General features: G+C 39.2%; 2 protein-coding genes and 1 non-coding gene across 4 annotated transcripts in view; 2 read left to right on the top strand and 1 right to left on the bottom strand.

Moving 5' to 3' along the window:
* The window catches only part of RAB5A (RAB5A, member RAS oncogene family), a 37,878-nt gene extending 18,094 nt beyond the window's left edge, over positions 1-19,784 (top strand). For both annotated transcript variants that reach the window (XM_066245526.1, XM_066245527.1), the window contains exons 3-6: positions 8,877-9,028; positions 9,725-9,847; positions 12,023-12,116; positions 18,350-19,784. In XM_066245526.1, coding sequence (XP_066101623.1) covers positions 8,877-9,028; positions 9,725-9,847; positions 12,023-12,116; positions 18,350-18,465 — 485 coding nt within the window. In that variant the 3' untranslated portion in view covers positions 18,466-19,784. The remainder of the gene's footprint in view (positions 1-8,876; positions 9,029-9,724; positions 9,848-12,022; positions 12,117-18,349) is intronic.
* On the top strand, positions 13,045-13,209 carry LOC136314874 (U1 spliceosomal RNA). The gene has a single exon (XR_010727444.1). It is a non-coding gene; the product is annotated as a U1 spliceosomal RNA (small nuclear RNA).
* PP2D1 (protein phosphatase 2C like domain containing 1) overlaps positions 18,840-27,137 on the bottom strand; it is a 57,340-nt gene continuing 49,042 nt past the window's right edge. Inside the window, 5 exon segments of the mRNA XM_066244311.1 lie at positions 18,840-20,127; positions 20,130-20,319; positions 20,321-20,545; positions 21,084-21,266; positions 21,268-21,325. Of these exon segments, the coding sequence (XP_066100408.1) occupies positions 19,981-20,127; positions 20,130-20,319; positions 20,321-20,545; positions 21,084-21,266; positions 21,268-21,325 (803 nt within the window). The 3' untranslated portion in view covers positions 18,840-19,980.

Below are 27,137 nucleotides of genomic sequence, written 5' to 3'. Positions count from 1 at the left end.
CCCCTGGGGGGCAGAGCACCGCCCCTGGTGGGCGTGCCGGGTGGATCCCGGTCGGGCGCATGCGGGAGTCTGTCTGACTGTCTCTCCCTGTTTCCAGCTTCAGAAAAATGAAGGAAAAAAAAAAAAAAAAAAGTTTTAATTTCACACTATCCTGTGGTTACTTTAGGTCTCAGTTTGCAAGGCTGCCATGCTGGCCTCCCCTGAGCTTGTCAGGTTCAGCATGTTGCCCTGTTTTCAGCTGTAATACTAGCCAAACTCAAATTCTTAAGACTGATTTTAAAAGTGTACGTTAATGTGCTATAAGAAATACTGTTATGACAATGTTCAGTTGGTAACATGTGACTAGCTTCTATCCTGGTTAGTGAATTCCCTTAGAGTTGGGTGTCCTTTTAGAGGGACTGTCAAGCTATGATAGTAAACAAACACATACACATACATTGACTTCCCTTACTTTTAGAATATTTCTGAAAAAATTAACATCAATTCTTTGTTATCATGATATCTTAGTAGTTCATTGATTGCTTGCTTATATATGCCTTGGCCCGGGGCGCTGCAGCAGACGAGTAACCCTTGCTCAACCCAGCGACCTTGGGCTCAACCCAGCGAACAGGGGATCATGTCTAGGGTCCCACACTCAAGTCAGATGAGCCTGTGCTTAAGCCGGCAACCTCGGGGATTCGAACCTATGTCCTCTGCGTCCCAGTGCAACACTATCCACTGCACCACCACCTGGTCAGGCCCAAAATTGCAGTTCATTCGGCAACAATTACCTTTAGCTATTGCTGAATGGTTTTTGTTGTGGTAAAATAATGCATAATATAAAATGTACAGTTTTAACCATTTTTAAGTTTTCAGTTCTGTAACGTTAAGTACATTTATGTTGTGCAGCCTTCACTACTGTCCATCTTTAGAATTTGTTCATCTTTTCCAACTGAAACTCTACCCACATAGTAACTCCCATCCCACCCCTGCCAGTTGCAAATACCATCTACTTCTGACCATGAATTTGGAACCTCATGTAAGAGAAATTAGACAATATTTGTCCTTCTGTGGCTGTGTTATTTCACTTAGTATGTCATGAAAGTTCATCCATGTTGTAACGTCAAAATTTTCTACCTTTTTAAGGCTGAATAATATTTTATCATATATATGTATTGCATTTTGCTTATCTTTTTTGTTTGTTTATTTTTCTGAAGCTGGAAACGGGGAGGCAGTCAGACAGACTCCCGCACACCCCGGACCATCCACCTGGCACGCCCACCAGGGGCGATGCTCTGCCCATCCGAGGCCTGAGGCAGAGGCCATAGAGCCAACCCCAGCCCTCGGGCCAACCTTGCTCCATTGGAACCCTGGCTGCAGGATGCTTATCTATTCCATTCTTTGTCAGACTGTTGGGTTTCTTCCACCTTTTGACTGTTGTGAATGATGCTGCTATGAATATTGGTGTGCAAATATCTGTTCAAGTTCCTGTTTTTATGTTTTGGGTGTATGTTTTGGGTGTATACCCAGCAGTGGAATAGATGGGCCATATACGTGTTTAATGTTTTTTTTGTTTGTCTGTTTTTTACAGACAGAGAGTCAGAGAGAGGGATAGATAGGGATAGACAGACAGGAACGGAGAGAGATGAGAAGCATCAATCATTAGTTTTTTTTTTGTTACGACACCTTAGTTGTTCATTGATTGCTTTCTCATATGTGCCTTGACCACGAGCCTTCAGCAGACTGAGTAACCAACCCCTTGCTGGAGCCAGCGACCTTGGGTCCAAGCTGGTGAGCTTTTGCTCAAGACAGATGAGCCCACACTCAAGCTGGCAACCTCGGGGTCTCGAACCTGGATCCTCTGCATCCCAGTCTAATGCTCTATTCACTGCGCCACCACCTGGTCAGGCTGTATTTAATGTTTTTGAAGAATCTGTACCACTTTTCACAGCAGCTACACTATTTTACATTCCCACCATCAGTGTACTTAGAGTTCACTTTCTCCACATCCTTGCCAGTTCTTGTTTTCTATTGCTTTAAATAATTATCCTGGTGGGTGTGAAGTGGTGTCTTATTGTGATATTGATTTACATTTTCCTAATGATCAGTGATGTTTAGCATATTTACATGTGCTGCTTGGCCATTTGTATATCTTTGGAGAAATGTGTACTCAAGTTCTTTGCCCATTTTTAAATTGGGTTGTTTGTGTTGCTGAGTTGCAGGAGTTCTTTCTATATTATATCAATCCTTTATTAGAAGATCATTGATTTTTAAGAATAAAATCTATGTGACAGACGTTGATAGATCATCTTATAAGATAGACTTACTGGCCCTGGCTGGTTGGCTCAGTGGTGGAGCGTCGGCCTGGCGTGCGGAGGTCCCGGGTTCGGTTCCCGGCCAGGGCGCACAGGGGAAGCGCCCATCTGCTTCTCCACCCCTTCCCCTCTCCTTCCTCTCTGTCTCTCTCTTCCCCTCCCGCAGCCGAGGCTCCACAGGAGTGGAGGTGGCCTGGGCGCTGGGGATGGCTCCTCGGTCTCTGCCCCAGGCGCTGGAGTGGCTCTGATCGCAACAGAGTGGCCCCCAGGAGGGGCAGATCGTCGCCTCCTGGTGGGCAGTCGCCCCTGATGGGCGTGCCGGGTGGATCCGGGTCAGCGCATGCGGGAGTCTGTCTCGCTGTCTCTCCCCGTTTACGGCTTGGGTGTGGGGGGGGAGATAGACTTACTTTTGGGGATATTGCCATTGTTTTACATACTATATAGTAAATTTTTTTATCTTGTTGCCAGGATTCTGGAGTATTTTCTGTTTAGGTTTAGTCACATATGTATGCTTTCTATCTGCCCTAATCTATTTTTATCCTTCTCTTCCTTACATTAATTGAAATGTAACTCTTCCCTGAGTATGTGGTCTGTCTTTGCTGCCATAACCTATTAGGCACTCCCCCCTCTATACACATACAATTTTAATGGGCAATAAAAGTGACCTTAATTTTTATTTTGCCTGTTATCTCTAGGCTGTCTATGTATTCTTCTCTGTACAGTTTTATCATCTTAAGTCAGTGCTCATCTGTCTGAGAAAATTCATTATATTAGATTACTGCTGCTGATAACTCATTTTCCCAGCAAACCAACTTTTAACTTGATTGATAACCTTAGCACCTGATTCTTGATGTTACTTAGTTCCTACTATTTTTCTTCCTGATTAACCGTATTCATCATGAAATTTGATCCAGATCCATTGAACTCTTATTGAATTACTTGGTTCTAAAAAATCTTTGCTTCTCCTACACATCACTTTTAAACAGTCTTTAACTTGGATCTTTATTGTTTGTTTTTAAGAATATTTGAGTTTGTTTGAGCCAAACTGATGACAGTTGCCGAAAGCAAAATCTAAAGAGATTGAGAAAATGCTCTGGAAAATGGCAGTTTTACCACTTATTTTATACATCAGAATCAAAGGTGAAGCTGTGAGTGGTTACATGGAACCCGTTGATGAAAGGTTAGCAAGGTGGGAGAAAGCAAAATAGAAATGTCTAGGAGTGGTTAAAAGTTACTAACGTGAGTCACAAACTCCTGATCTGAGATCTTCATCAGGGTCTCAAAATCACATCTATTAGTTTTACCCAAGGGAGAACATTAAGTCATGATTCAACTATGCGAACCCTATTATTTTAGTTTTTTCTATTCATGTTTTTACATAGGTGTGCCTTATCCCTACCAAGAACTTAAGATATATTTTTTACTTTTTGACGATTAGGCCATTTTATAGGCTTTTAAAATTTAATTGCTACTTAATACTTAATCAAGCCACCAATGTCCTTTTACTTGCACATTTACGTTGTTTTCAAGTTTTTGAACATAAAGATTTGTTTTCTCCACTCTCTTGCCTTTGTCCTTTATACCATCTTTTGGAAATTTCGTGATATAATAGGTTAACAAGTATCGGTATTTTCATGGCTTTGCCTGGTTGACATTATTTGCAAAAACAGTTATACAGTATCACCAGCAAAAAGTTTTGCCACTTCTTTTTTTGTAAGGAGATAAACAATATTTTTGCTGTAATATGATTTTGTTAATTACTAGTGATACTGGCTTTTTTTCTATGCATATTCTTTTTGTGACTTTTATTTACACATTTATCCTTGATGCTTTTGGGATATTTTTAAAGGTTTATAAGAGCTTTCCACACATATTCTCTCCTATGTTTTGGATGTATGATACATATTTTACAAACCTAGTATCAAGTTTTTATGTAATTAAACCTGGTAGCCATAGGCTTTTTTAAATCAATTCTAGTAAAGTAAGTCTGTTTATCAAATTTCTGAGTTGTTGGTCTTTGGTTAACGCTATTGCTTAAGGGTATTTCCCCTGCCCACTGTTTTTGCAGTGTCTCCTCTTTGCTTATTATTTATTAAGGTTTTACACAGATAGGGCTTTTGTGTTTGTAGATTTAACATTTACATATTCAGGTATTCTCAGCTGACCCCAAGGTCTATGATTCAGTAACTTGTAGTTTTGCTGAGGTTGAACTATTGCTTGCTGTCAGGCTTGCCAATAGGAACTGATCGGGTGGCTCAAAGAGGGAGCCTATTAGACAGGCCAGCACCCGCATCTCAACGCAGCTTTGTTTTTCTCTACTTGTCGTCGCGTACACAGTAACTCTCCAAGTGATAAAAGCTGTTTCTTTGTGAAATATGGGCCCGAAAAGAAAACCAACTGCTAGTGCTGGTGATGGAAGTGAAGAGAAAATGAAGAGGTCTAAGAAAGTGATGGTTCTTAGCCAGAAAATAGACGTTTTGGATATATTAAAGTGGTTTTGCAGATTCAGGTAAGTTTGTGGTTAATGTTGGTACAGTATTGATGTAGTTATATTCTGAGTGCCAGAATTTATTTTTATAGCTTTGTAAATGACTAGTCATGTATTTTTAGAAGCACTGAGGATTTGAAGATGTCAGCTATACTTCACTGAATTTTATGGAGAAGTTAAATGCTGTATTAGTATTTGAAAATTTGAGAACTTTGGGGAATTATGGTCTTGTGATATATACCTATAATATTTATAATAATACTGGGTTATCCTATTCTGATGATATTTGTTGTTGTAGCACTACAGCATTTTTGAATTGTTTTGATGTGTTTCTGATGTACGCTAACACTCATTCCCTCGGCCTCTAATATTGGCCTTTTTTCCTCTCCCAAAAGTATGCCGTCATCGTACTACATGAACAGCAGCAGTACAGTGTTATCAAATTTAAAAGGATTGGATGGTATTTTGTTTGAGGTTTGTGTTAGTTGCATAACTTAAGTAGAGGCCTTTAGAAATAGAGTCTGTTTTTCTTGTTTGGCAGTTGTCTATTCAAATGTTAATCTAAAATATCCCAAAAATAGTTTCCCCCCTTTTTTCCCTATTAGTAGCAGTCCTACCTCATATAAACCTTGTTGGCTAGGATACTGCCCCTGTGCAAAGCTAGTTTCACATATCTTATATGAACCTTTATTAGCAAACATTTTGAACATATATATGAACTGGGATTTATATTAGATGTTGAGTGTGGAAAAGAATAATAGTAATTTCTCAAAGAACTTTCAGTGAAGGAAAAGAAAAATAATATATATACTCTTTATATATTGTATATTAAAAACTTTAAAGTGTGAAACATGATATTGCACTGGGAAGTCTGGGAGCACAGAAGTAGAAGCTACTAAATAGTGTGGGATGAAGAATGGTTTTTAAGAGGAATTGAGTGGGTTGATTTTTCTTATTTGACTAGGATCCATTCTTCTCCCAGCATAACACTGAAAACCTGGTTATTGCCAGTATATGGTAAGACTGTTGTTGACTTGGATCTGTTCTAGCCAATTTAATGAACTCATTATCTGCTCACATTAGCTGGTGCCTTTGGATTTTCTTGTCAATCTTGTTTCTTCCAAATAATGTCTCTTTCCAGTAATTTGTTAAATTTATTATTGTATGGATATCCCTGATGATAAATAATTTTGATAGTAGACTTCAATGTTTGGTTTCTAGATTTAGAGAAATTAATTTTGCGTTAGGCTAAATGCTGATTTTAGGCTTAAGTATGGAATGGACATTTGATAAATTCTAAGGAATGCATTTTGACTGTAATACTCTATTTAAAGTATTTTAAATAAAACTGTGTGTGTGTGTTTTAGCCTACTGGTATAATAGCTTTATTTCTGAAAGAGTTTTTCTCTTTAGTAATGGACTGTTGTTTTTTTAAATGTATTTGTTAGCATCTCTTTGCCTGTATTTTATTTATCATTTTTGTACGTGCATTAATAAAAATGATTGGTAGCCTTTTGTTGTGATATATTAAACTGGTTTGAGAATCAGATTATATTTGCTTTAAGGCAAAATTAACTAATAGTTACTATTTCCCTGAGCCTAGAGTTGACTTAGAAAAATCTAAGTGAATGTTTTTACTACAACTATACTTTGTGGTCATAGAACAGAGTCAATTGCAAATTTTAACCCTGGTGGGGTTTTTTTCAGTTGCATCATACTTTGATTAAAAGCTTATATTTTCTGATCTACTCCTTTTCTTTTTCCCTTTTTTGAAAAAGGAGTACTGCCTTAGAGGCTAAATTTTAAGTGTTAAAAAATAATTTAAAAAAAATAATTTTTTTATTCTGTAGAACCAACCATTCATGAAAGTGAAAAAGTGATGTGCTTTCTTGGTATCCTTTACCATAAATGCAGAATTTGAAAAAAATGGGTATTACTGCTAATGTATGGGAAAAGAAGTTTGATAAATTAGAGTATATATATTTTTTAATTATTATTTATTGACTTTTTTAGTGAGAGAAACATTGTTTTGTTGTTTTACTTATTTATGCATTCATTCATTGATTCCTATATGTGCCCTAACTGGGGAACAAACCCACAACCCTGGGGCCACACTCTCATCAACTGAGCACCCTGCCCGGGCCAATTACAATATTTTATTTTTTAATTATTTTTTAATTATTGTTATTGATTTTAGAGAATGGAAGGGAGCAAGAGAAAAAATAACAACACTGATTTGCTCGAGCAAGGGGTCACTCGGCCTGCTGTAACCCCCACCTCCGTCAAGGCACATATGAGAAATAATGAACAACTAAGGAGCTGCAACGAAGAATTGATGTTTCTCTTCTCTCTCCCTTCCTGTCTGTCCTTACCTGTCCCTCTCTCTGACTCTCCTCTTTGCCACAAAAAAAAAAAAAGAGATATATCTAATTACACTTGGCTTAGCACATTTTATATTAATTAGTGAATCTCTTACGAAAAATTGACACCACCAGATAAAGTGCTATAATTTCTAGAAATGGGCTATAATTTTCTTGCATGATAGAACAGTTTTAGGAAGTTTTAATAACTTAATTTCATGCCATTTTGGGAGGAGTTGAAGACCACACTTTGAGCTGAAGGTAAAAGTGAGGAGCCCTAGCCTGGGAGTTCAGTTGATTAGACCGTGGTCCTGATACACCAACGTTGCAGGTTTGCTCCCCAATCAGGGCACATACTATATAGCAGCGGTTCTCAACCTGTGGGTCGCGACCCCACTGCTATGTAGAATCAACCAATGAGTATAAATGAGCAGAGCAGCAGGTCAGTGTTTCTCTCTCTCTCTAAAATGATTTTTTTTTTTAAGTGAGGAGCATACCATCTTAAGATAAATGCTAGAACTGCAGGGGTTTAATCAAAGTTTATGAAGGAATAGGAATTTATAAGGTATGGTTACTGTTGACTAGCGTACTGGTAAAAATGGCTATGTGTAGATTTTGTTCATAAGTATCTTTAATGCAGCTAGCTACAGTTGGACATTTACTCTAACGTTTGATACTTGATTTATTTACTTGATTATAAAGTTTATTTACTTGATTATAACCTACCTTTTGTAAATCGATTTATTTTTGTGTCCATCAGTGTCATAGAGCCAAAAAAATTATATTTACAGTAGATATTTTACTTTATACTGTTCTCACGAAGCAATTACTCAGAAAATAATTGACACAGTAATAATTTGCAGGATTTGACAGTATCCTCTTAATTTTAAAAGGAAAGATGCATTTTTAAATGATACTTTTTTATTGTTAAAATCCAAGAAGAGATGGAAAGGTATAAATCCCAAAAAAATCCTTATGGCTAGCAACAAAAAGAGTTAGGAGTTAATATTGAATCTATATTTAGCAAGTTAAATCTAGGTTGAAGTAATAATAAATATAAAAATTAAAGTGTCAATATTTTAAAGGAATAATACAACAAAAATAATTTATGGTAAAGGACTGAGACTAAATCCCCAGAGTATGCCAATAAGAACCAGAATAGAGCAAGAGGGACTAGTTGGCAATGTGGGTGGTGTCTATGATGATTATTTTCCCTGTTTCTCAAGAAGATTCATATATTTCTTAAATTGTTTTACAGTTTTAAATTTACAATTTATAAGACAATTGAAGAAATGTATATATTAAGCATATTTGTTACAATAGACTTTTAAGGCCTGACCTGTGGTGGCACAGTGGATAAAGCGTCAACCTGGAAATGCTGAGGTCGCCGGTTCGAAACCCTGGGCTTGCCTGGTCAAGGCACATATGGGAGTTGATGCTTCCTGCTCCTCTCCCCCTTCTCTCTCTCCCTCTCTCTCTCCTTTCTAAAATGAATAAATAAAAAAATTAAATTAAATTTTTTAAAAAAAATGTGGAACAGACTTTCAAACTGATTTTATTTAAAAGGTCTTATATGAGCATATATTCAACTTTGAAGCACAGATCTTGCAAGTGTTTAAAGCCACTGTTAACTCTGAATATTCAATGATATATCAGGTTTCCAGGTATTTTCTATATTATGCAAATATTAGGGGAGGAAATGATAAACTTACTGCAGACATTTTCTTCTTTCAGCTGCTTTTCTAACCCAAACTGTGTGTCTTGATGACACAACAGTAAAGTTTGAAATATGGGATACGGCTGGTCAAGAGCGATACCATAGCCTAGCACCAATGTACTACAGAGGAGCACAAGCAGCCATAGTTGTATATGATATCACAAATGAGGTAAGTAGAAATGCATAATATGTAATGAAAGTAGTTAATATCCATTTCTGATATTTAGAATTTTTATTAAAGATCTTTTAAAATCTTTTTTGATAGCCTAGCGTGGCATTTCTTCCAAAAGCTTTTGAATAGAAAAGCTGATTTTGGCCCTGGCCGGTTGGCTCAGCGGTAGAGCGTCGGCCTGGCGTGCAGGAGGACGGGTTCAATTCCCGGCCAGGGCACACAAGAGAAGCTCCCATCTGCTTCTCCACCCCTCCCCCTCTCCTTCCTCTCTGTCTCTCTCTTCCCCTCCCGCAGCGAGGCTCCATTGGAGCAAAGATGGCCCGGGTGCTGGGGATGGCGCTGTGGCCTCTGCCTCAGGCGCTAGAATGGCTCTGGATGCAACAAAGCGACACCCCAGAGGGGCAGAACATCGCCCCCTGGTGGGCATGCTGGGTGGATCCCAGTCGGGCGCATGCAGAAGTCTGTCTGACTGCCTCCCCGTTTCCAGCTTTGGAAAAATGAAAAAAAAAAAGAAAAAAGAAAAGCTGATTTTTAAAATAAGATGAAAGTGTCTGAAAAACAATAAAACAATAGTCCTAAGACTTTCTTTCCAGGAGTCACATTGGACAGTCTTTAAAACCTTGTCTCACAAAGACTGTCCCCAACCATTTTTTGTGCCTTGCCTCAAAATAGCTGTTTTTGTTTGTTTCCCAGGAGTCCTTTGCCAGAGCCAAAAATTGGGTTAAAGAACTTCAGAGGCAAGCCAGTCCTAACATTGTAATAGCTTTATCAGGAAACAAGGCTGACCTTGCAAATAAAAGAGCTGTAGATTTCCAGGTATGTTGAATTTAACTTTTATTTGAAGGCACACATTTATTGTAAATTTTTCTTCTGTATCCACACTTGAATTACAGTTATAATTTTAAAGCCATGCAAATAATAGAAGATAAAATATATTTTAAAAAATGTGATATACTATATGTAAAATGCTTCTTCTCATGGTAAACTTGAAGTTTTAAATATCTTTACATAATTATATATAAATTGATTCAGATTTTGCTGACCTAAACAATTATGAAATAAATTTACAAAGTGCAGAAATAAGTAAAAGCCAATTGCCTCCTACTCTTCCTAACCTTTTTCTATATATACATATATATACTGCTCACAAAAATTAGAGGATATTTCAAAATGAATAGGAAGCGATAAAATATCCCTTAATTTTTGTGATCAATGTATATATATAACACACATATACATGCCCACATATACCTATACATTTGGTACACATAAACATGGTTGTTCTTAATGGGGCCTTCAACACTAAGGCACAAAAAATCCAGTTTGTATGTTACCTATTATGTTTAATTAGGAATGGTCTCTGCTGTAAAATAGAGAAATACAATCATTTAAAATAAAGCAAATGTCTTTAATTAGACACCTGAAAACTTCTGTTCTTTGTTCTTCAGCTTCTCTACCAGAGAGGTTTGCTTGTGACCATTATATAGAATCAGTGATGGGAATTTTTCTTTTTTTGGTGATGTCTATAGATGGAGAAAGGGAAGTTATAGTTCTTACACCATTAGGTAGTAAGCTGAGCATGCAGTTTATTTGGTTCTGGCAACAACCATATGAGGTATATAGGATCATCTATCACTCTCAGACAATTGCCTCCCCAGCTTAAGAGTGGTAGATAGAGCACTTAAATTATATTCAAAAGTGGCTCTGTCACATTCTAGTCAAAGGAACCTCATTTTTTTCTTTGTCAAAGGAGAGAGATAATTGGTTGCTCTTTACAACAGCAGCTATGAGAATCAAAGGCGTTAATACATGTAAACTGTGTAAATTGTAAAGCATGACAGAAATGTAGAGTAGTGATGCAATTTTCAAAGGAATGATTTACAATATATTCAAAATTTTAAATTTTCTTTAGAAGTCATTTAGAGTTGGCAGGAGCAGGAGCTGTGGTGGGGATCAGAAAGTCCTCCCACAGCCTGCCTGCCACCACCCAGCCTAATCAGCCACCCCGGACCCCGTGGCCTTGGACTCAGGTGCCAGGGGCGGCGGGCGGCTGTTCGGTGGTGCACCTGTCAGGGTTGAAAAGGATCCCGGGACCAGGGTTTGAGGTTCAGGTTTCTGGGTCCCAGCATCATGGCCCTAAGCCACTTAGCCAATGGGACCACGGCTCATGGCCTGCAAGGTGAGCAACCTTGGCACCAGCCTCGCTCCCCAGGCTTTCTGGACCTACTGGGCCTTCGGGCCCTCGCCCCTCCCCCAAAAGGTTCATGGTACCTGGCTCACACACCTGCCCCTCACGCAGGCTCTCGAAGTTGGCCCCGGAATGGGGGCGAGAGGCCAGGATCCACCGTGATGGGAGAGGCATAGCTCTACTGCCTGCACAGGAACCTCCGTAGTGGCCCTGCGGCTGCGTGTCCACCTGCTTATTTTTAAACGGACATAATAAGGTCAGGGTTTCTGGGAATCTTGCTTCCCAGGGTGGGAGATGTGAGCTGCTGCAGGGATTTACGAATTTAAAATGTTTTTTTGCAATAAAGGAGCCTATTGCATGGAACAGGATGGAGCCACCCGTGAAAGGGGCGACACAGTCTGTCTAGGTCCAAATGCAAGTCATTTAGAATTAAAATGAGTGCCATTTAGTCATCGAAGCCAGTATTATATATTTGGTTTCCCTTTTACTTCATTGCATATCGTGAGAGTGAGTGAAATTTGCCATTGAGATAAAGGAAAGTTTTATATTTAGAATTGGATAAATTTTCTTCCCTCTGAAAACAGATTTAATGTGAGACCAGACTAAGCAGGCTGGGATTGTGGAAGAAGTTAAGGCAAAAAGAAAATCACACAATGCTCTTAACTTTGTTTCACCTTTAGTAACAATTGTTGTTACCTACAGGTAATTAAGTTGTAGTAATAAGGAAGACTCTTTTTTAAATAAAAATGATGCAGATAAAGTATATGCAAAGGTTATCTCTTACTATTTTTGTTCTAAAACAGGAAGCACAGTCCTATGCAGATGATAACAGTTTATTATTCATGGAGACATCAGCTAAAACATCAATGAATGTAAATGAAATATTCATGGCAATAGGTAAGATTAATTTTTATTCAAACTATAAATACAAATAGGCAGAACAGGCCTGGTCTGTGGTGGCGCAGTGGATAAAGCATAGACGTGGAATGCTAAGGTCACTGATTCAAAACCCTGGGCTTGTCTCATCAGGGCACATATTGGAGTTGATGCCTCCTGCTCTTCCCCCCTTCTCTCTTTCTTTCCTCTCTAAAATGAATAAATAAAATCTTTATATATATGGACAAAACAAGTTACACTGCGGCATTTTTAGTTTGACTCTTTTTAGTATATGTGCTGCCGAAGCGAGCACAGTTTGACTCTTTTAAAAAATATCTTGGATTTTGTGTGTGTGTGTGTGTGTGTGTGTGTGTGTGTGTGTGTGTGTGTGTGGCAGAAACAGAGAAAAGGACAGATAGAGACAGGAAGGGAGAGAGAGAGATGAGAAACATCAATTTTTTGTTGCAGCTCCTTAATTATTCATTGATTGCTTTCTCATATGTGCCTTGACCATGGGGCTACAGCAGACTGAATGACCCCTCCTTGCTTGAGCCAGCGACCTTGGGCTCAAGCTGGTGAGCCTTGCTCAAACCAGATGAGCTCATGCTCAAGCTGGCGACCTTGGGGTCTTGAACCTGGGTCCTCCACGTCCCAGTCCGACGCTCTATCCACTGTGCCACCGCCTGATCAGGCGGATTTTCTTTTTTTTTTTTTTTTTTTAAGATTTTATTTATTCATTTGAGAGAGAGAAGGGAGACACAAGGGGGGAGGAGCAGGAAGCATCAACTCCCAACTCCCATATGTGCCTTGACTGGTCAAGCCCAGGGTTCTGAACCGGCGACCTCAGTGTTCCAGGTTGAGGCTTTATCCTCTGCGCCACCACAGGTCAGGCCCGGATTTTCTTTTTTTAATGATTGTCCAACTAGACTGCTCACAAAAAATAGGGGATATACTTACTTGGCAGGGAAGATACTATGATCACGAAGGTGGTTTTCCCAGGGCAAGGCTTATCCATTGCACTCCGGATGTTCTGACCCCTGCGATTTCCCCAAATGTGGGAAACTCAGACTGCATAATTTGTGGTAGTGGGGGACTGCGTCCGTGCTCTCCCCTAATAAAAAAAAATAGGGGATATTTTATCACTTCATATTCATTTTTGAAATAGCCCTTAATTTCTTTGAGCAGTCTCTCTTAGATTCCTTTGACCAAGCATGTGTTACTTTGTTAGTAATGTTAAATTTGGAGAGATTATTACCTGTTAGGTTGTAATGCTTACAGTTTAGTTTCTTCTGAGTTGAAAGCTGGACTTAGGTTGTTTGTTTGTTTGTTTTCCTTTTCCAAGTGAGAGGAGGGGAGATAGACTCCCGCATTCACCCCAACCAGGATACACCTGGCAACCCCAGTCTGGGGCTGATGCCCATCTGGGGCCATGTTTGCAACCAAGCTATTTCTGGCACCTGAGGCTGAGGCTCCACAGAGCCAGCACCCAGGGCGATAAGCTCAAACCAGTCAAGCCATGGAGCCACTGGCTGTGGGAAGGGAAGAAAGATTGGGGGGGGGGGGAGCAGGTGGTCACTCTGTCGCTTCTCCTGTGATCCTGACCGGGAATTGAACCCAGGACATGCACACACCAGGCCGATGTTCTACCACTGAGCCAACCTGCCAGGGCCAATAGTTTAAGCAGATAGATTTTCTTAAGGTTTCACTGAGGAACTCAAGTTATACTTTTTATAAAAAGGTAATAAACTCAGCCATATTTTTCAATACAACATGTAGGCATGAGATTTTTTTTCACTGTTCAATAACAATTTCAGCCTGACCAGGCGGTAGTGCAGTAGATGGAGCATTGGCCTGAGACATGGAGGATCCAGGTTCGAAACCCAAGGGTCACTGGCTTAATCACGGGGTCACTTGCTCTGCTATAGTCCCCTTCTGTCAAGGCACATATGTGAAAGTAATCAATGAGCAATTAAAGAGCTGCAACTATGATTTGATGCTTCTCATCTCTCTCTCTCCCTATGTGTCTCTCTCTCTCTCTCTAAAAATAGGAAAGAAAAAGTACATTTTTGTCCTTTGCCTTGAACAGAGCACTAATTTTGTTTTTTAAGTTCTTCTTAAATTAATAATATATAACTATACAGATGTATAAATTGTTTTAATATAAATGTTATAATGAAGTGTCAAAGCATGAGGCACAGAGAAAGAGGTAAATAAAGGAAAACAACATGTATGCTTTATATGATGTCAGTGGTTATTTGATCCTACACAGCACTTTTACCCACCCTTTAGGGCAGTGATTTTTCAACCTTTGTTTCTCATGCACTCATAAACTAATTACTAAAGAAAAAGGGTGGCTCTGGTCACAACAGAGTGATGCCCCGGAGGGGCAGAGCATCGCCCCCTGGTGGGCGTGCGGGGTGGATCCCGGGCGGGCCGCATGCGGGAGTCTGTCTGACTGTCTCTCCCCGTTTCCAGCTTCAGAAAAATACAAAAAAAAAAGAAAAAGAAAAAGGGGCCCTGACCTCTTCTTCTTTAGTAACTAATTTATTTGTGCCTTGAGATGAAAATGGTTGTATTTAGTCAGGGGCACTGACCTTAGTAATTAGTGTGTATTTGTGCCATGAAAAAAAAGGTTGACAATCACTGCTTTAGGGTACTTTCAGTTGATGATTGGTAGCCCTCAGTTGTTGATTATAGGTAGTGAAACTGGAGTAGCAATATGGAAGTTTCCTAACAAAAATAAAAGTATTTCTATTGGCCCTAATCTTCTTCCATTAGTTTTAAGATGCAGATCCTATGGGAAGGGTCTATATAGGTGGCTCTCAGTTTTCTGCTTCCACACTACTTAAGTGTACTCTTATTATTCCATGCATCTATTTTTATTTTAATTTATTTATTCATTTTTTAGAGGGAGGGGGAGAAAGACAGTGAGAGAGAGAGAAGTAGGGCGAAGAGCAGGAAGCATCAACACCCCTATGTGGGAGGAGCAGGAAGCATCAACTCCCAATTCAAGACCAGGGTTTTGAATTGGCGACATCAGCATTGCAGGTCAATGCTTTATCCACTGCACCACCACAGGTCAGGCCCCCATAACATCTATTTTAGTGAGAAAAAGAAAGAAACAGGAAGGGAAGAGATGAGAAGCATCAACCCATAGTTGCAGAAGTTTACTTGTTTATTGATTGCTTCTCATACGTTCCTTGACCAGGGGACTAAAGCCAAGCCAGTGACCCCTTGCTCAAGCAAGCGACCATGGGATCATGTCAATGAACTCACACTCAAGCTGGCGACCTCGTGGTTTCAAACCTGGGACCTCAAACTCAGGTCGATGCCCTATCCACTGCAATACCACCATACATTTTTCTATAACATCTATTACAGTGTACACAACATTAATTATTAACTGGGTGTCCACATTCGTGTCTCTAAATAAGATATACTCTTTTCTATTGAAGTCATACAAATTAACCAATTAAGAGTTGATTCAGAGACTAAAGAGAACTTAGTAAAAGCTGCAAATACTGTTCTAATACCTTGCACCAGGTGAGAGTTTAATGGTGGCTCATTTAGGAAAAAACTTGCCTCTTTTTTGTGTAAAATACTTTTCTGAGAAACTTGGGCTTGCAGTTACTAGGGAAATGCTAGCACAGTTGTGAAGGATTGTGTGGCAGTATGCTCTTCTTATAAATTGGATGATGAGGCCCTGGCCGGTTGGCTCAGTGGTAGAGCGTTGGCCTGGCGTGCAGGAGTCCTGAGTTCGATTCCCGGCCAGGGCACACAGGAGAAGCGCCCATCTGCTTCTTCCCCCTCTCCTTCCTCTCTGTCTCTCTCTTCCCCTCCCGCAGCCAAGGCTCCATTGGAGCAAAGTTGGCCCGGACGCTGAGGATGGCTCCATGGCCTCTGCCTCAGGTGCTAGAATGCCTCTGGTTGCAACAGAGCAATGCCCCAGATGGGCAGAGCATCGCCCCCCTGGTGGGCGTGCCAGGTGGATCCCGGTCGGGTCGGGCGCATGTGGGAGTCTGTCTGACTGCCTCCCCGTTTCCAACTTCAGAAAAATACAAAACAAAAACAAAAAAAACAAATAAATTGGACGATGACTCCCAGAACCACATTTGAAAAGTGAACAGGACACTATATAATAGGTCCTCAAATCAGGCTGAACTTTAAAGCTTTCTGATGGTATTAAAGACTACCAGATGGGCTTTATTTAATTTGTGTTTTTTATTCAGCTGTGCTAGTAAGATCATTTTTCTAGTCAAAAATATCTTACATACTATTAGGCTTTTAACTATTTTTCTGAAATTAGAATGTTTTTTTGCCTTGAAAGAAATGGAAAGGCCATTTCTTTTACCATATTGTAACTTAAATCACATAGCACACTCATATTTTTACTTTTGATGACTTCCCAAAGGGAGTAGTACACTTATTTCCTGGGAGAATCTACAATAAGTTTATCATCTGCTTTTAATTTTATAATGTCTGGAGTGGCTTCTTGTGCATCTTCATTAACTTGATCTAGGATTTTTAGTTTCTCAAAATTCTTAACAATTTAGGCACAAATTGGTAAGCTGCAGTCATCCAGATACAAGAACAGATAGTACCAGTTTCATTTTGGTAACTATAAGATATGAGACGGGAGACAGCTTCTTTTGAGATCCCAAAATGTGTTTTAGTTAACATCATGTAAAAATTAAACAAAAAAGCTAAAAGTTCTTCATTTCAGTTTATTTTCTTAAGGCTCCTAAGCCCTTGGAGTAGTATGCTAACGTAAGAAATGATCACTCAATCCCAAACCTAACTTGGTACTAATTATAATAAAGTTTATAATGCTAGCCTGTGGGGCTTTGTTTGTGAATGCAGTTGACTGGAAATCTGCCATTTATTACCACTTACACTACCATCTGTAAAGCAGTTCCTAGAGAAATGGCCCGAGGTGATGGCTTTTCTTTCCAAACCTCATTGCTCCTAGCTCCCAGATCCCTTGCCCAGTCCACCATCTAGAATTCTAAAGATTATTATTAATGTTGGTGTGGAATATTACAATAAATAAAGGATAGAAGATCCACAACACAACTAGGCATTAAGATTTTGAAGCAGAGCTTGTTTAACTTTTGTGTAAACTGAACCAAGGCTAAGGTTAAGTTAGAGTCTTAACCACAATTGTCCATCCCCAAGTTTGGTAGAGATTAGTCTTTCTAAACACTCTTACAGTCTGTACTGTTAGAGATGTTAATATTTAATGAATCCAGCTAATCAAGGTTCTTCAGAATCCAAGCAGACAACATCTAATCAGTAGGAGCTAGGCTCCAGAAAACAGCATTAGTTGTGTAGAGCTTAGCAAAACTAAAGCCATAACTGGTGGTTGAGGCTTCATTCAGATGTGGCAACTATGCTTATCTGACTCAAAATTGGGAAATAGTTCTTTGAGAGAGCCTCAGGAACAATCTCATGTATATTAGGTAGAGTTACTGCTGAATCAGATTAGTGTTCATACTGAGCCACAAGAGAGGAAAATGGTAGATATTTGAAGGGTAAAATCTGTGTTAGCCAGGAGGAAAATAGCAGGTATGATGTGTCATAATTTGAGGTAATAATTAGGTTGCACAGGAGAGGACAAGTTCTGCTAGTGTGATAGTAATGGTATTTGTTTATACCCAATTTGTTCCAAAAAGTGAGCTTCTTTGTAAACATATTAGCTATCCACCATTTTTATTAACTTAGATTTTCTTTAAATAATAGAAGTGTTAATGATTAAAAGTACAACTTTTCTGATATTGTTAAACGAATCTATATACAGAATTTAACATAGCCCTGTCTGATTGTTTTTTATATATATTTTTTATGGATTTTAGAGAGAAATAGAGAAACATCGATTTATTGGTCCACTTATTTATATTTATGTGCATTCATTGGTTTTTTTCTCTCATGTGCCCCTGACTGGGGATTGAACCCACAATTCTTGGCATGTCAGGATGATGCTCTAACCAACTGAGCTACTTGACCAGGGCAGGTTTGAATTGTGCATCAGCAACTGGTTCCCATTTGACCCTTCCATCAACTCACTAAACTCCCTAAGGACAGTGAACAGTGTTTTGGTATTTAATAGATACTCAGTAAACATTTGAAAAGAATGGACATATGGTTATGTGATACTTGGGATAACCTAACTGGAAAGGAAGATTATACGTAAGCAGATGAAAGTAATTCTAGTATGAATATTCTAATTATATTTATTTTAATAATTTATTTTTCAGCTAAAAAGTTGCCAAAGAGTGAACCACAGAATCCAGGAGCGAATTCTGCCAGAGGAAGAGGAGTAGACCTTACTGAACCCACGCAGCCACCCAGGAGTCAGTGTTGTAGTAACTAAGCCTCCAGTTTGAACTAGCTGGAATATTCTTCTGCTTCCTAAATATTAATAACAGTGGAATTGGAGCATTTAACCAGCTCAGTGTGACTTCCAAAAAGAAGAGACTTATGATAGAGTCAAGTTTCTAATACAGAATTATTTTAAGTGTTTGGAACTTAATTTGTAATAACATGCATGTGACCCCCTGGCTAATGTCTCAGCAGTAGAAGGGGAATGAGAGCTGTGTGTACACTTGTTTCCTTGGGAGGTTAGGGGAGTCTTTTCTCATCACCACAGATACAAACAAATGACTATCTCAGCCCAGTTAACCAGCCAGTTCTGTGGAAAAGATTTTGAAGTTAATTCGAGCTTTTCAGAAACATTCATTTTTTAGAAGAAGATTCTAAAGCTATTTATGCTTAGCTATGGTATTTAGGCAACCAGTAATTTCTCTTAGTATACATATTTAAAGTGTACATTCCACATTTTAGCAAATTAGCCACAAGGAAAACAGTCCCACATCTTCGGGTGGGGGGAAGGAGGGAGGAAATGAACATTAGTGGCATCTAAACTGTAGCCAGTCCTGTTGTTTTTATAAAATGAGGTAAAAAAAAATCAAATGTAACCTCATCTTGTTTGAGGAATATGAAAACTGATAAATGCATCTTAATTGGTTATGTTCCTTCAAACATGTGTGCTCTTCAACAAAAGTGAAACCAGGTTTCTGTGATTTCTGTTTAATCACTGCAGGCCATTATATAGATTTTGTTGATTCGGGGCATAGAATGGGCTTTTGTTCCCTTTGGACATAATATAGTCAATGCACTAACAATTATGTACATTCAAACTTGATTAAATTTGATCTTCAGCTGTACTGTAAATAGGGTACTGCATTGTAGTCTCCATATGTTTATTACTTTTCTGTAATATTTAAGAGTTGCTTCAAAGTATACAAAATGTACAGTTACTAAAACCGCTAACTTTTTCCTTCTCGCCCCCTTTCAGTGGAAGGGGTTTCAGTTCCTTCATGGCTAGCACTGTAATAAACAATGTACCAGTAATTTGTAAGCATAAGTATTGCGATATGTTAGTAAAACCTTGCAGCCTTGGTTTCCAAAGTTTGTTTTATTTCGATCAGTATATTGCACTAATAATTGTTTTAGGTATTTTCATTATATGAAATCCACCATGTGTCAGAGATGATTTAACCTATTTAAGTGTTGAACTGCTAGCAGAACTTGTACATTTACAGTAATTCAGAATTAGTAAGGAAAACAGTTCACCAGTGTTTAGTTTTATATTGAGGTGCTCAGGTTGGAATAAAGTGGTATAAGAAACAAGTACTGGTTTTTCTCTTTTTTTGGCATGAAACAATGAACATGTATAAATGATATTATGTAACTTAAAATCTGCTTTTATATTTTCTTGACTGCATTCTTTAAAATGATGTGTGATATTGATATATTGTTCTAATACTTCATTCATTGAAGAATTGTCTCTGTATTTTTGTATTCTGGATAATCAGAACTTTATCTTTTATTTCAGAAACTGATATTCAGTTCCATTGAGAAGTATTACCATAACTGTAACGTTGACTTTGGAGCCAGCCATTAGGGCAGCATTTACGAGTTCATGACTGATACACTCAGCTGTGCCTTTATAAAAGCTGTTAGTGTTATTTTTCCTTTTTCACCTGAAGCTTTTGGCACACCATCAACATGGGTTGAGCTTTCAGTTTCCCTTTCACCGCAAGGATCATGATTAGTCATTTCTGGTAGTAGAAATGTTTGTGCATGTTTAAGATCACAAGTGAGATATTTAGCATATTTTGAATCAGACAAGTTTTCTTTTGAATTTGTACTTGACACATTCTTCAGATTTACGCTGAAACAATGTGTGGATGTTCCTTTCTGAGTCAGCAGTGCTTGATTTATTGATTGGGAAAAGCAGAGGATCTTTGGATGATGAAGATTTTTTTTTGGATAATAGAATGGTGTGTTTATGCATTTGAAATGTTGTTGTTGCTAGTGCAGTGACTGCCTTTTTATCCAGAACTTCCCAGAGTCCATTAGAAGCTAAGATAAGGAATTGACATAATCATCTATAGCAGGGGTTCTCAACCTGTGGGTCGCGACCCTGGCGGGCGTCAAAAGACAAAACACAGGGGTCGCCTAAAGCCATCGGAAAATACATATTTATTATACAATACATTTTTAAATTTTTTTTTTTTACAGAGATAGAGAGTCAGAGAGAGGGATAGACAGACAGGAATGGAGAGAGATGAGAAGCATCAATCATTAGTTTTTTGTTGTGACACCTTAGTTGTCCATTGATTGCTTTCTTATATGTGCCTTGACTGTGGGGCTACAGCAGACCGAGTAACCGCTTGCTGGAGCCAGCGACCTTGGGTTCAAGCTGGTGAGCTTTTTGCTCAAACCAGATGAGCCCTCACTCAAGCTGGTGACCTCGGGTCTCGAACCTGGGTCTTCTGCATCCCAGTCCAACACTCTATCTACTGCGCCACTGCCCGGCCAGGCACAATACATTTTTAAATAAAATATGTATTTTCAATGGTTTTAGGCGACCCCTGTGCTTTGGTCGTTCGACCCCTCTGGGGTCGCTACCCACAGGTTGAGAACCGCTGATCTATAGGGTCAATAATAATTTGAGATACTGGAATAATGAATTTTTTCAGTTTGGGGTTTCCATGAAATCCAAGTCCTTTTGTGGTTTTTATCTGCCCTCGTAGGAGCCTGTATGGTTTATTTAAACTAATTACTGCTCCATTCTGAAGTATTCTTCTTTTGTTTATGTTTCGCATAGTGTTCTTTGGTTAGGCAAAAGCCTTTCCCATTTCTGCACAAGACTGCTTGCACATTACCTGAAAGACTATTAGAAAAAATTGATCCTAGAGATTTAGTAACCAGTTGTATCAAAGTATGCTGTTAACTTGATCATTTCTGTATTTCAATGCATAAATAAGGCTGTTTAAAAATATTTTTTTAACTTGTGTAATATTGGTATCATTGGATGAATTACAGTATTTTAGATTTCAATCTGGGGAGCCAGTTTATTCCTTATTTTAAAGCAGGTTAGTGTTTAAAAGACTGCATATTGTATTAAAGTAACTAAAAGTACCTGACCAGGTGGTGGTGCAGTGGATGGAGCATTGGACTGGGACACAGAGAACCCAGGTTCGAAACCCTGAGGTCACCGGCTTGAGTGCAGGCTCACCAGCTTGAGGGTGGGGTTGCTGGCTTGAGCAAGGGATCATTCACTCTGCTATAGCCTTCCAGTCAAGGTACATATGAGAAGGCAATCAACGAACAACTAAGGTACCTCAACAAAGAATTGATACTTCTCATCTCCCTTCCTGTCTGTCCCTATATGTCCATCTCTTTGTCTCACAAAAAAAAATAAATCAACTAAAATTACAGATACTGAGAAATCAAATTTCTTATGAAACCTCTTCCAAATGTTACTTTGTAGAGCCAAGTTGAACATTTTTTTATAACCAACATATATTCCATAGAGCAGACATTCTTAAATGTTTAAATAAATGCATTTTTGTTTAAAAACATGATTTTTTTTTAAAGAAGTGGATTTGATGATTTTGTAACTGGTAAAAGTTAAAAACTGACCATACAAGTATAGGTGATGACAAAAATTAGAATACCACTTCAAAAAAATTTTTTTTTTCATTTTAGAGAGGAGAGAGAAGAGGGGAGGAGCAGGAAGCATCAACTTAACCAGGCAAGCCCAGGTTTTCGAACTGGCAACCTCAGCGTTTCCAGGTCAATGCTTTATCCACTATACCACCACAGGTCAGTCTAGAATACTATTCTTAATGTCAGATTTGTAGGTTCCTGATAGTGTGGCTAGAAATAAATTAAGTCACCCCTGTGAAGAAAAAATAATATGTATTATTAAAGTATTAAGTAGATAATAGCCAACATGAAATTAAACCCTTTGATTAGAAGCCGAAATCTTAAAAAAGTTGATTACACTTTGTTCCTGATTCAGTTGAACCTGTTACATGTGCTTCATTGAAATCTTAAATAGTATTTTGAACAGATTGATGGTTAAATTACCAATTCTTTCTTTGGTTTATAAAAAGATTTATTAGGAAAATAGATTTTCCCCAAGTTTTTAGGAACATAATTGTTTATTCAAGCACAGGCAGTTTTTCTCAACATGGAATCATTTATAAAATAATATTTTTAAGTTGTTATGAGATGGGATTAATGATGTTTGAATATTATAATACCTTTGAGAATAAAAAGTGCTGGAATAATGAAAAATTATGATAGAATATCCTGTTTTCAAACATGGTACTGCACCTGAAATCAGAATTTTATTGCTACAGGAGTTCACGCCTAGTCCCCCAGTTTTTCAGGTGAACGAATACAGTAAGTTTCAGGAGGCTGAGGTCCACAGTCTCGTAGTAGTAGTATGATTGGACAGAAAAAGCGGAAGTTAGTGCAGGATTAGTATCAGGCATAAACTGAGCCTGTTGACTCGTTCACATAATGGGAATTGTTAAAATATGTGGAAAACGTTGTAAAGACTGCATGAATGCTAATCCTAAAAATTGTGTGACTTCTGTTTCTTTGTAGTGGGGTTTATTAATATTTTGTTATAGTATGTCTTTTCTGCTCGTTATCTTAGACTCTGCAGAGGGTAAACCAGTAAAATCCTTTTTAACTTTTGCTAGTTGTAAATTATTATACTGTACCAGCAAAGCAGGATTGAATGGTATTGAACATGCCAAATGAGTAAACTGAATTGTTCAATTAGGAGTAGTTCATACATCTCGTGAATTGAATTCAGATTTCCTGCCCTGGTCAGATAGCTTGTTTGGTTGGAGCATCATCCCAAGGTTCAGAGGTTGCCTATTCGATCCCCAGTCAGGGCACATAAAAGAAACAGACTGATGTTCCTGTCTCTCCCTACCTCTCTCTCTAAAATCAAACATTTAAAACAATTTTTAAATTCTTTTAAAAAATTTTAATTTATGTGTTTATATAAATAGTACAGTCATAGCTCTGAAAACACAGGACATATTTTGGCTTAGAATAGTCAAATCCACTGACTTCTGAATGTTTATTTGTATGGACAAGTCAAAGCCCATTCGGCAAACAGAAAAGGCTTTATTTTCTACTCTAAATTGAAAAGAATAGAATACAATTATGTATTTAACAATGGAAGGGTGGTAAACTGGCATTTTGATTTTAGTTTCTTCTGCAGAGAGCTTGGTAAATAGCCATATGCACTGTTTTGTTTTTTGTTTTTTTACTCTTATTTTTTTTTTTTTTAATACAAGGACAGGGATAGAGTCAGAGGGATGGATAGGGACAGACAGGAACGGAGAGAGATGAGAAGCATCAATCATCAGTTTTTAGTTGTAACACCTTAGTTGTTCATTGATTGCTTTCTCATATGTGCCTTGACCACGGGCCTTCAGCAGATTGAGTAACCCCTTGCTCGAGCCAGCGACCTTGGGTCCAAGCTGGTGAGCTTTGCTCAAACCAGATGAGCCCGTGCTCAAGCTGGCGACATCAGGGTCTCAAACCTGGGTCCTCCACATCCCAGTCCGACGCTCTATCCACTGCGCCTCCTCCTGGTCAGGCACTATTTTTTTTTTAATTGCTGTGCGGGGGAGTAGTAAACAGTAAAATTTTGGCTGATTTTACTCTGGTATTACTATTTTTTGGAATAAGGGACGTTAGATCCTGCTTGCAGTTTTTGCTCTACCATTGACTTGCTGTCTGATATTAGGTGAGTCATTTCTTTGACAAGATATTCACCCTGATAAAAAGGGGGAGATAGTACGTTCTGAGTAATTCACATCCTTACCTGTGTGACTGGCGCAGGAACGAAAGCGAAAGTGAAGGAGAAGTGTCTGGTATTTCTTAACCTGTCCGTGCATAAGCCAGGAAACGGGTAAGTTAGGATTCAGACCCTAGAAGAGTATTAATGGGACATGTAAGAAGAATTTCTAGACTTAGGGTTGCATATGCAGTTGGCTGCAAATGGAGTAGAAAGAATAGATAATGAACATAAAGCCCCATAGAAAATGAAACACGAGGAAGATATTTTAAATAACGCTGGATGTCCATGGGTCTGCAGAACTGGAAGAAGAGAGAAGCAAATCATGAAAGTGTAAAAGAGAGGACAGATTGGCTTTCAAGAAAGGTCCCTTTAACCTGACCTGGCGGCTCAGTGGATAGTGTGTCGGACTGGGATGTGAAAGACCCAGGTTTGAGACCCCGAGGTCACCAGCTTGAGCACGGGCTCATCTGGTTTGAGCAAAGCTCAACAGCTTGGACCCAAGGTCGCTGGCTTGAGCAAGGGGTTACTCGGTCTGCTGAGGTCCACGGTCAAGGCACATATGAGAAAGCAATCAATAAACAACTAAGGTGTCGCAATGAAAAACTAATGATTGATGCTTCTCATCTCTCTCCATTCCTGTCTGTCCTTATCTGTCCCTCTTTCTGACTCCCTCTCTGTAAAAACAAACAAAAGGTCCCTTTAACATCTGTTTGAAGGTTATGAAAATGAGCAGTGAAGTGTGATGAAGACCCTTACACAAAAATTTTAATGAATCAGTGTAAATAAGTCAAATACCTAGACACAAATTACCGATTTTCAGTAGCTGGAGAGAGATTGCTCCCTTCAGAAACTTAGCAGGCAAAAGTGGAACAGGGTTGCTAGAAGAGCTACATGTTTAGGGGCATTAGTCTTCGGTGGATTAAGAAGAACTGCTTTGAGATGTTACTTAAGTGTTTCTTCTGTAGAGCAGTGATTTTCAACCTTTTTTGAGCCGCGGCACATTTTTTACATTTACAAAACCCTGGGGCACACCACCTACAAAAATGACACAAAATGACACTAACACTACATATTATACATATAGTTAATAATCTAGTTTCTGCCTGACCAGGCGGTGGCGCAGTGGATAGAGCGTTGGACTGGGATGCGGAAGGACCCAGGTTCAAGACCCCTAGGTCGCCAGCTTGAGCGCAGGCTCATCTGGTTTGAGCAAAAAGCTCACCAACTTGGACCCCAAGGTCACTGGCTCCAGCAAGGAGTTAGTCTGCTGAAGGCCCCCGGTCAAGGCACATATGGGAGCAATCAATGAACAACTAAGGTGTCACAATGAAAAACTAATGATGGATGCTTCTCATCTCTCCATTCCTGTCTGTCCCTATCTATCCCTCTCTCTGACTCACTGTCCCTGTAAAAAATATATATAGAGAGAGAGAGAGAGTTTCTAAATGTATTTATACTCACTTAGTGTGAAACCTGGGCCTGTTTCAATGAACACAAAAGGGATATCCTGGCAGGAATGGTAGACACACAGGAAGCTCTTCCTCAACAGTTCTCAGTCTCTCTTTGTTTTTAGTTTTTATCGCAGTCAAGCTTGAGAAGCTCAGCTCACATAGATATGTGGTTGAAAATGGGAGCAAGGTCAAAATAGCTTTGTTGGCCAGAATGGGGAACTCCTTGGCAACAGATAACCAAAAACTGTCCAAAGGAAGATCAGCAAACTTTAGCTTTAAAGTTAGATAACATTGTGATGCATTGTATATCATCCTCTGCGGAGGACCTCTTTTAAAAAGAAAAAGGTCAAATATCTATATACACCATCAGGATAGACATAACCAGCTGAGGCTGAGGCTTCATCTAGTGGTGGCAACATTTACCTCCAGTCCTGACCAGGATTAGAAATCGGGACCATGGAGAGGAGTAGCAGCTTCAACTACTCGTGGCCACACAATGACAAGTGCGCGGAAGCCCGAGCGGGGACCTTCCTGGGTGTGGGTGAGAGGCGGCCTACTATTGGTTCATCGCTAGTGGTTGGGATGAATCCTAGAAGGTGATTGGTCAGTGAGCGTTCCCTGTGCCTTCACTCTTCCTGTCGCTGATAGCTGGAGGGATTATAAGGGGAATGTTTATGTTCGGACAGAGGCGGCTGGTGGCAGGCCGTATCCGGCACGTGGGCCATAGTTTGGGGACCCATGTTTAATTTCCCTACAGCACACCTGACCATGTGTCTCAGCACACTGGTTGAAAAACACTGCTGTAGAGGACAGTGATGTAACTGCCTTCTGCAATTGCTGGGTTATCTCCAATTTGTGGAAAAGAGTGACCTTGGAATTGCAAAGGGAATTCTAGATCTGAATGGGCAAGATCAAGATTATTTTCAGATAAAGCCAGCAAGGCTACTTACTGTTGAAGATAACAGGGAAGTTGTGGTAAAAGGAAACATACCTAGGATGCATAAGTGCCTGGGGATAAAAAGATGGCTTGTTTTAGAATAAGATGGGGAAGTGGGAAGACTTGGGAGCCTGACACGCTTGAACTTGAGTCCCAACCTTGTGTCTCTGACTTTTCATCAAGTCACTTTATTTACCTGAGTAACAGTTTTCCACCTGCAGTGCTTTTTGTCAAGGTTATAGTGAGGATTTTAGAAGGTACTTAAATAAGTAGACACTTGCTGTAAGGCCAGGAGCCGCCATCGTGGCCATTCACATGCAGGTTCCCATTGGATTCGGGCAGACGATAAAGAAATGGCGGAGTCAGAGGATGGGGGGGGCATCCTATTTATTGGTGTCTCACCAAGACAGGCAAACCACAAAAGAAGACAAGGGAAAAGCAGAAAACCAGCTCTTCCCATGAAGGGCCAGGGA

Source organism: Saccopteryx bilineata, chromosome 10, assembly GCF_036850765.1.
Source record: "Saccopteryx bilineata isolate mSacBil1 chromosome 10, mSacBil1_pri_phased_curated, whole genome shotgun sequence".
Classification (NCBI taxonomy): domain Eukaryota; kingdom Metazoa; phylum Chordata; class Mammalia; order Chiroptera; family Emballonuridae; genus Saccopteryx; species Saccopteryx bilineata.
This window is presented reverse-complemented; position numbering and strand designations above follow the sequence as displayed.